Source organism: Drosophila albomicans, chromosome 2R (genome assembly GCF_009650485.2).
Source record: "Drosophila albomicans strain 15112-1751.03 chromosome 2R, ASM965048v2, whole genome shotgun sequence".
Lineage (NCBI taxonomy): Eukaryota > Metazoa > Arthropoda > Insecta > Diptera > Drosophilidae > Drosophila > Drosophila albomicans.
The window spans coordinates 18,121,138-18,130,675 of record NC_047631.2 but is presented as its reverse complement, the minus strand read 5'-3'; the positions used below and the strand labels follow the sequence as shown (position 1 = coordinate 18,130,675).

The following is a 9,538-nucleotide window of genomic DNA, read 5'->3' as shown; positions in this document are numbered from 1 at the left end:
GATTTGCATAAAAAACATACACAAAACACAACAAAGAGACACAAAAGTTTATTAGAAAAATCATTAAAAACATATTCGCTAACCACTCTTGTGAAAGAAATAAGTGAATATAACATATGTATGCTGGGCAAATATGCATAGTTTAAAGTATCTCGATCCGATTCTGATTTAGACATCTTCGTATCTGAATTAGCATCTACTTTAAAAAATTATTTCAATACTCTAAAAAATATTTCAGCTTTCCTTAATATACATATAAAACTAATAAAAAAGAATAAATTAATTTAGAAAAAACAGAAATATTTGTTATTTGATGATTTTTAACTAACATTTAATAATTATACTAAATTAATGCGCTTGATATGATTTTCGGGTAAACAACACTTCTACAGTTTTGCTATGGACTAGTTTTACCACTCTCAAGATTCACAATTGATAATTATAAGTCCAATTATAACTAACCGGATCAGACCACTATATTATCATCAATAGACTAATCCAAACAAGTTTTGAATACGCCAATCTTTTTCTTTTTTGGGTAAACAAAGTTTCAAAAAGCGTTATTATTTGTTTTGAATTCAATTAAGATAATATTCAATTGTGTTGTTTTGCTTTAAGTTTTCCACAACTGATAACATTTCTTTTTTATTTAAATGGTTAAATAAATATTGTTTAACAAGCTGAAGCTACTATACAATTTTTAATTTCTGCTCGTCTTGACCCTGAATGCGGACAGATTGACGAATGCAGCAAATGGCAAAGTGGCAAAGAGGCGAATTAACGAAATGGGAGAAGCTGCAAAAAGACCAACAAACTGGGCTAATAAGTGAGATACGAATTGAAAATGACATATAGCGACATCTACGAAATGTGGTGCAAATTCGAATGACAGGTAATAAAAAATCAATCGCTAATTAATCGTTTGCGAAATTTTCGTAGCATTTGGATACGATTCCATATCGCATATAAAGCGTGGGCGTCCCAAATCTCAACAGACTCCACTTTGAAGCGCCCAACAGTTCGGAAGTATTATCCCTTTAACCGTACAACATGCGTCTCCTCATTGTAAGTACTGCTAGGATCTCAAAAAATTGCCAGACTTTTAATGCATACTCGTATTTCTTTAGAGTTTCGTTGGTCTTATCGCCGTTGCCTGCGCCGATAAGCTGGGCTACAACTATCAGCCTGTGGATCACTCTAACTCTGGACTGTCTTTCACACCCGGCAACATTGGCTATAATCAAGGCCTGGATCAATCCGGCTACGTTTCATCCGCAGACAACGGTGCTATCTCTGCTGGTCCCGCTCAAGTTGCTGATCAGGCTTACCAAGCACCTGTTGAGCTCACCAAGGAATTCTTTTCATACACAGCCGATGAGGGCGATTTCCAAGCACCTGCCAATGCCGATCAGTTGTCCAATGGTCTGCGCAAAGCACTGCGAGTGATCTTCATCAAGGGACCCGAAAACAGTGGGATTGAGGATGCTGCTTTGGCACTGGCAAAACAGTCTGCTGAGCAACAAACCGCCATTTATGTCCTGACTAAGCAAGCCAACGTCAACGATCTGGCCAACAAGCTGAACAGCATTCGCACCAACAACAACAACAAGCCCGAGGTTCACTTTGTCAAGTACCGCACTCCTGAGGACGCTGTCAATGCTCAGCGTGCCATCCAGGGACAGTACGATCAACTGGGCGGTGTCACCTCTCATCAAGATGGTGGCGTTGCTCCTGTGCTGAACTTTGCCTCGCAAGCACCTGTTGCAGCTCCAGCTCCAGCTCAAGAGCCCTTGAACTCGTATCTGCCCTCATCACTGTTTCGCAATCGCGCATAAGCTCAATGAACTCAACAACCAGACTGACTGACCATAACTGATTCCTACGCATTTCTACCATTGTTATCCATATCTGTTTAGTTATTATTGCAATTTTTCGAAATAAAAATTCGTATAATTATAATAATTTGGTTGTGTAACACTTTTGACTGACTTTTGGCAAATGTTGTAATATATCATTTTGGCAACATTGAACTATTTACCTTTTAAAGTGAAACTGTTCCATCATTAATCCGTATAAGGTAATGTAGTTTTGCCAACAAAGATTATAAAACGCAGAAAGATTTGTGGAGCTTTTGACAAATTAACTTTGGACTTTGTGGTGATTACAGCATGCGTGAAATTGTGGTAAGCCTACAAGCTTGCTGATTTAATATTTGACCAGATCTTAATAAAGGAATGTCCTAGTTTCTTACATTGCTAGCCATCTGCTCGGCTGAATTGGGATACCAGTATCAGCAGAATGGTCCAGCTTTCGGCTATGAGACGGAATCGGCGCTGAGCAATAGTCAAACAACTGATCACTATCAGGATCATGCGGACTTCCACAAGCATTTTTATGCCTTCGAGGCACCCTACGATTCTTCGGAGGAAGCAGACTTAGCTGAGCAGAAGATATCATCACTTTCGCAGAAGAATTTGCAAGTCGTTTTCATTAAAGCGCCCGAGAACAAGGCAGTTCAGGGAGCTCTTAATGCTCTGGTCAAGCAGAGCACTGAGGATAAGACAGCCATCTATGTGCTGAATAAGCAAACGGATCCCAATGAACTGGCAAGCAAAATAACCGCTTTGCAATCGCAACGTAAACACAAGCCACAAGTTCATTTTGTCAAATACAGGACCGATGCCGAGGCTGCGCATGCCCAGCAGCATATTCAGGAGCAATACGGCGGAGTAAAGGACCACAGCTTGCAACCATTGCAGCCGCCATTGTTGGGTTACTCGCAGCAGCCACAGTCGTCACAGGCCGCGCAAGGCTACTATCCATCAGAGTTGCCCCAGCAGCCAGAGTTACCACCGCAACCAGAGCTGCCACAACCGGCCTATTACCCAACCAAGCAACCACAAACACCACAGCCCTATTATCCACCAGAGTTGCCAGCGACAGGTTACACGCCACAACCAGAGGTGCCACAGACGCCGCAAGGATATTATCTCCCACCAGCCACCCCATTGTTGCCCACACCACATCCAAGTTATTTGCCGCCATTACCCAGTTCCTATCAGGGCTACGACTACGGCAGAGATCAGAGCAACGTCGTGCCTTTGGCACAACAGCAGTTGACTCCTGGTCCCTATGACTTGGATGCTCGTACTGCTAGATCCCGTCGTATTGATTTTCGTGTTAATGAGAGACATCGATCGAACAGTCGTATGATTTTCCCCACAGACACGCCATCGAGGAGGTATCTGCCAGCTCAGAAGCGTAAGCGGCGAGCCCACTTCTAAGACATTGGCTCAGCTGATTAAGACATAAAAATAAATCCATAAGACTGTCATAGATGTATCAAGTTTTGGACACAGCCAAATAAAAAATCACAATAAACGATAAATGCTGTTGCTGCTCTTTCTTAACACAGATCACAAGGGAGACTTAAAGGGGCTTTACGTTTTGTCTAAGAGGCTTATCAGCTAAAATCTGGAGCGAGGCTCGTTAGCTGGTAAGCTTATTAAAAACTAAAACTAAACAAAAAAATGATCAAAAATGACGTGTAAATTAACACAATCGCAAGCCATAAAACGCGATCATAAAAACGAATTCAAGTGAAAGTGAAACCTAGGCGTTGATTTTGGTGGTTATCGAAGTGGTTGGCGGGGCGTGTTGGGGCGACATAATAAATGGCTCTGTCTATATTGGTGGACAGCAAATAGCATATGAAACATTTTTGATAACTAATTCAAATTGGGGGCTCATTTGTAAATTTTATGCGAATTAATTCAAGTTCAAGTCGAGCGCAGGTCAAATTCACATACGTTTCATTTGGCCTGGCTTTGTCTCTGGCCACCAAATGGCAACCAAAGAAATTTGCATTTCAAAATTGAGCGACATTAACATGGATAATCGGAGCAGGCAAATACAAAAACCAGAGCAAAAGAGTTTGCAAAAATCTTTTAAAAGACCATAAAAAGCCACAAACAGAAGAAAACAAAGACATCGCAGTCGAGAAGTCAGTTTTGTTGTTTGTGTCGTATATAAGGATGGTTTTGTTGCTGTGACTAGATTATAAACGAGCTGAGCTTCAAGCGTTAAAAATCATCCGCTGCAGCCCGTCAACCGCAACCGAAACCAAATCCGAATATAAAAATAACTTCACAAAACGTGGATCCCGAGATCCAGCTAACATGCAAGCCTTAATGGTAAGATGACTGCAAAGCGAAATTGGAGAAGTTAAATTTAATTTTACCATCTCTTTTTGCGCCACACAGAAACTTGGTCTCTTCCTGTGCTTCAGTCACGCCCTCGCAGTGAACAACGCCTATTTGCCGGCTAGCGAAAATTACGCTCAACACAATCCACTTGCCACGGAATACTACAGTTACACTGCACCAGCGGAGGATGACCAGTCGCTGCCCTTGCAGGCGGCAGCCCGTCAGCTGGCCAAGGCATTCACACCTCCCCAGCAAGTTGTGTTTATTCGCACGCCAGAAACAAATCTCTTCACGCTAACTGCCAAACAGCTGGCGGCACAAAATGCGCTGGATATCTATGTGCTTCAGCGGCAAATGGATACCGCATCTTTGGAGCAGCAGAGGGCAGCCATTGAGCAGCAGGCGGGTCACAAGCCCAGCGTACACTTTGTCAAATATCGCACACCCGAAGATGTGACTCGTGCTCTAAATAGTCTGAGGTCTGGCTACGATCAGCTGCCGGGCAAAACCAGTGTCCACGCGGTGGAAACAGCAAAGGTCATTCAACTTAATCCAGCAGTTACTGCTGCACCTCTTCCGCCTCCTCCTCCGCCACAATACAGACAGCAGCCATCGGAGCAGGTGGTGTTCAAGATTTTGCCCAAGGGCGGCGTCGATTATGAGACTCACGAGCAGGCCAATGAGCTCGAAACTGCCAAGTTGCAGGCACTGTTCCGGCAATACCTACCCACTGGTCAACGTTAGCGTTAGGACTTCAACCAAATGTGGGCTAGTGCCAAAGACTGCTAAATTTAAATAGAAATTAAATAGAAAATAAATGTCATCAATATTTTGTTGAATGCAGCTTGTCAACTCATAGTAGAAACATCGAGCTAGCTGTCTGATGTGCTTATTTAATTGCATTTCATTGTGAACCGAGTTTAATTAGTCTTGCTGGAAAGTTTTCCTTTTGAACGTGGAACTATGTACATATATATGAATGGAAATCTTCTTGTTTGAGTTTTGTAATTAAAATAATGTCTTTTCTAATTTGGTTCTCTTTTGCGTTGCAAAATGATTTTAAAATTTATACACATTTCAATCAAAAAGGCGTTCGCTGCTAGCGTTGACAGCTGTCCATCCATCTATCTATATGTATGTATGTATATGCATACACAAGTATATCTGTGGCCTGGTATTATGAATAATTAATGACAGCGGACCAAGACGAAGTATTTCACTTTTGAGCTCGCGCTGTTTCGGATTATCTCAAAGTATCTCTTAGATAGCCATAAAGGCAGCCAACTCCCCCAGCCCAGAACAGCCCAGCTCAGCCCTGCCACCACACAAAACCCAGTCAAGAGCCGCGTCCAGGCAAACATTTTCTTAAGCCATGTGTCTGTTGCTGTCGACGTTGTCGCTGGCAAACTTTTTAATGAGCTATACGCGGAGTTGAGCCTGCCCAGTTTTCCAACTTTCTGCTCCTTGCACCACGCCATACGCTTAATGCCAGAGCCTACGTATATGAAGATATCCGTCTCTGTGTCTTTCTGTCGGCCGCCAAGTTTAACGACAAGCGTTGTGCTTTAAGAATGTTTCAACTAAATTATGGCAGCCATGGTACTGACGACGACGACAACGACGACACTGTGGCTGACATCATGTTGCTTCGCAAATTGTTTTAGTGTCAAAGGTCAAACGCACACACACACACTACTTGCGCCATGTGGCACAGTAAAAGTGCAGCCCTAAAAACAGTAGGTATCCTGGCACTGCAAATCTGTTGAGCAAGTTTTAGTTTTGAGAATTTTTGAGCAACATGAGAGCCTGTACTCGTTCCTAAGAGAACGTAGCTCGTTAGTGGCGCCTGCCAAAAAGTTTGCCAGTCACGTCAAAGCTGCCAGCTTTTTCCTCCCGTTCATTTTTTTTATTTTTGTTTTTCGAGTGAAGTGCTGCAAGTATCGCGACTGCTTTAATCTTGCCTGGAGGCCCATGACTTGCTCCTGCTGCAATTTCCACACAGGTGTGTCCAAGGTCCAACCATACCATCATCGTCTCAAAATTCCAGCGCCAGATGCCAAGTTTGCGTGTTGCCAATCTTTTCTTTTTTTTTTCTTTTTTTTTGCGCTCTTTTTTTGTTTTTGTTGTTTTAAGTTTTTCGGGCCTTTTGTTTGGCTTGCTGTAGCCACATTAGCTGTCTTTGGTTCCAAATAACCTTGCACCTTCATAGTCCAAAGATGAATCATTACCCGAACTCTTAAATTATGTAATTACCAAGAGCATGATGATAGAGTTTCCCAAAACTTGTCTTAACGACCAATTATGAGGATATTGTAATTTAATATTGAAATGTAGAAGTCATGTTAATCGCGAGTGTTAAATTCTAGTAAAATATAATTTAACTTGAATCATAAAATTATTAGAATTATGTCTTTTATCACTGCACTTCTTCCTGTATAAATAATATCATTATTTACTTAAGTGTGCGTTCAAAGTTATTAATATCTTTGTAAGCAATGAATCTACTGAACAATCTACTCTTCGAAAACAAAGAAATTATATACAAACATAGTGCATTGACAGTTCGGTCAAGCGAGAAAAGATTTATGTGTTGTGTTGTTGTTGGATGGCGAACCGCGAATGTCAGAAAAACAAAGTTTAAATTAGTTAAGAAAGTTCATTTGCTCGTTGGCCAGAATATATTGGCGCCCTCTGCACCGAAGAGAAGAAGATAAAAGCGAAGCTTTTGGGGAAAATTATGAAAATTATAATTAAGAGCTTAGCGCTGACCCGATGCCAGACTGCCGCGATATCATCGACACAATTTAAATCAGTAGCTGTTTTTATTTATTTTGTTTTTTTCGTTTTTCAACAACAATTTCAAGACTAGTGGCTACGGTTTAAGCTGCGGCTGTGCGTCAGATGGGTCTATTTGGGGCCTAATGCGGCCAAACATTTGGATTTTGAATTGGGGGAATGGGGCAGTGCTACAAAGCGGCAATCCATGCATATTTATATGTGTCGTAAAGTGCATTTAAATCAAAATCCAAATGTGATGGCGTTGAGGCAAAGATAAATGGCCCTAGATGTTGACTAGGCCTATGCTGTGGTGTGCTTAGTCGTATATTTAAATGCGTGCGACTCTTTAATGACTTTGGAATGGCATAAAAAACTAATTAATATCGCATGCGCTGTCAAGGTCGCCAGATGCCACTCGCCACATCTCTTCAAAGAGGGTGGGGATTGGGCGCAATCCAATTCGATACGATTCGTTTCGACTGCAGCTCAAAAACTGCGCCTATAAAAGCGCTTGTCCATCCAACTCCCAGCATTAGTTTCACCTGCCAGTTTGAGTCGTGCGTTCAACCAACAGCCAACAGCAAACCAAAACTAAAATGCGTGGATTTATTGTAAGCCCTAAAGTGCTACCACAATATGGTTCAATATTAATTCCTACTGCTTCCCACAGTTGATTTGCCTTTTTGCGGCCACCTGCAGTGCCGATAAGCTGGGCTACAACTATCAGCCCGTTGCCCATGCGGACGAGGGACTTTCGTTTGTGCCCGGCAACGGTTTGCTGCCCGTTGAAGCTGCTGCACCTGTCATCGCTCAGCCACAGCAACAACACGGCGAGGCTCAACTATCACTGCCCATTGAGGCGCCAATCCAGACGCAAACTCAAGGTGCCATTGTGCCTCAGGCAGCGCCACTAATTGAGGAATTCCAGAAAGAATTCTACACGTATGCTGCGCCTGAGGACCAGTTCGATGAAGGCGTCAACAATCAGCAAATCGCCGATTCATTGAAGAAGAACCTGCGCATTGTGTTCATTCGCACACCCGAAAACCGAGGCTTTGAGAATGCTGCTTTGCAGTTGGCCAAGCAGTCGGCCCAACAGGAGACGGCCATCTATGTGCTGAGCAAGCAGGCCGATGTGGCCAATTTGGCCAAACAGCTGAACGCACTCAAGTCAACCACGAGCAACAAGCCCGAGGTTCACTTTGTGAAGTATCGCACCCCACAGGATGCCGCCAACGCACAATTGGCTATTCAGAATCAATACAATCAACTGCCCGGCGTGTCCCGCATCTCCAACGAGGGCAGCGCTCCAGTATTGAATTTTGCATCGCAAACACAAGCAGCTCCAGCGACCGTGACTGAATCGCAACTGACAGGTGGACAGGATTACCTGCCACCTGCACTTCGTCGTTTCCGCGTTAAGTAAGCATTGGCATTGGTGGCCATCCCGACGGTAACCATTCCTATTTGATCACATACACACACACACACCCCCACATATCTGTATACACTACAAAAGCATGCCATCAAGTTAACTAGTTTGTAAATATCCATGCAAAAATAAAATTTGTTAGCTGACAAATTTCAGTCTGTGCTCAATTGGTTTGTCGAGACTTTGCCACTTTCTTTCTGTCTCTGACTCGGTTTCAGTGTCTGTGTCTGTGTCTCTGTCGTTGTCCGGTCTGTGCACAGCTGAAAGCTCATTTCCAGCAAACTTTCATTGCGGCCTAATTGGGCATCCTTTTGTGCTGCTGGACATGCTTCAGTTTACCCCACTCTTTGCCCCAAACCCATTTGCTCTCGCACGCTGCTCGTTTTATGTGTGATTTGTTTTGCAAAGCAAATCCTACCCAACGGCTATGGCGACGACGACGTCGTCGGCGTCGACAGCGACGTTAGTATCGGTGTCGGTGTCGGTGTCTGGCTGCGCATTCGTGCGTTGTCCTTTCACAGTTAATCCTTGAAATAATAGCATGGATAAAGCGGCAGGCATGTCATAAAGCCCCGCAACAAGTTGAGCCCTCCCTTCCAACGTACACACACACTCACGCACAGTCGAAATGGCACTCACATATGCACAAGGGTTTTAACCAACCGCCATTTGTAATTGGAGTTATTAGAATCGAAACGAAGCTGCCTCGCACTCGTACAATGGCCGGAACTGTAGCTCGTTGCCATCTGTGGTTGGAATAAGTGGCAACGTCCTGCAGCACCTGCGAATGGCCAACAGTGTGCTGGCTGTTGATCTGAACGCAGTTATGCTCTCTTCTCGTCTGTGTGTGTGTGTGTGTGTGTGTGTGTGTGTGTGTGTGTGGGCAACTGTGTGTTTTTGCCTTGATAGCTTCCTGCTTCCGCAGTAGGCAAACTCATCATGTGAATAGCCGCCGCACCTATGTATGTACAAACATATGTATGTATGTGTACCTGCGGCGCTGCCCAGTCCGACTCATATGAACTATGCAGTGGATTTAGAACGTTGTTGAGTGGAGTCCTTAAATTTCACTTAGATGTAACATAAAACCGGCATAAACGCAATTCAACGGCGCATGTATTCA

At 43.4% G+C, this 9,538-nt stretch overlaps 4 protein-coding genes across 4 annotated transcripts; all 4 read left to right on the top strand.

The window, feature by feature from the left end:
- Positions 1-802: 802 nt before the first annotated feature.
- LOC117573843 (uncharacterized) lies at positions 803-1,878 on the top strand. The gene is made up of 2 exons (XM_034257311.2): positions 803-1,065; positions 1,128-1,878. Exons 1-2 carry the CDS (start codon positions 1,051-1,053, stop codon positions 1,833-1,835), a joined length of 723 nt encoding a protein of 240 aa, XP_034113202.1. The 5' UTR covers positions 803-1,050; the 3' UTR covers positions 1,836-1,878.
- A 290-nt stretch (positions 1,879-2,168) lies between these two features.
- LOC117573506 (DNA translocase FtsK) lies at positions 2,169-3,302 on the top strand. Its single transcript, XM_034256735.2, has 2 exons — positions 2,169-2,183; positions 2,244-3,302. The coding sequence occupies exons 1-2, from the start codon at positions 2,169-2,171 to the stop codon at positions 3,282-3,284; spliced, it is 1,056 nt and encodes a 351-aa protein (XP_034112626.1). The 3' UTR covers positions 3,285-3,302.
- An 876-nt stretch (positions 3,303-4,178) lies between these two features.
- LOC117573500 (uncharacterized) lies at positions 4,179-4,949 on the top strand. The gene is made up of 2 exons (XM_034256727.2): positions 4,179-4,193; positions 4,263-4,949. Exons 1-2 carry the CDS (start codon positions 4,179-4,181, stop codon positions 4,947-4,949), a joined length of 702 nt encoding a protein of 233 aa, XP_034112618.2.
- A 2,578-nt stretch (positions 4,950-7,527) lies between these two features.
- Positions 7,528-8,479, top strand: LOC117573499 (uncharacterized). Its single transcript, XM_034256726.2, has 2 exons — positions 7,528-7,594; positions 7,654-8,479. The coding sequence occupies exons 1-2, from the start codon at positions 7,580-7,582 to the stop codon at positions 8,407-8,409; spliced, it is 771 nt and encodes a 256-aa protein (XP_034112617.2). The 5' UTR covers positions 7,528-7,579; the 3' UTR covers positions 8,410-8,479.
- Positions 8,480-9,538: the final 1,059 nt, after the last annotated feature.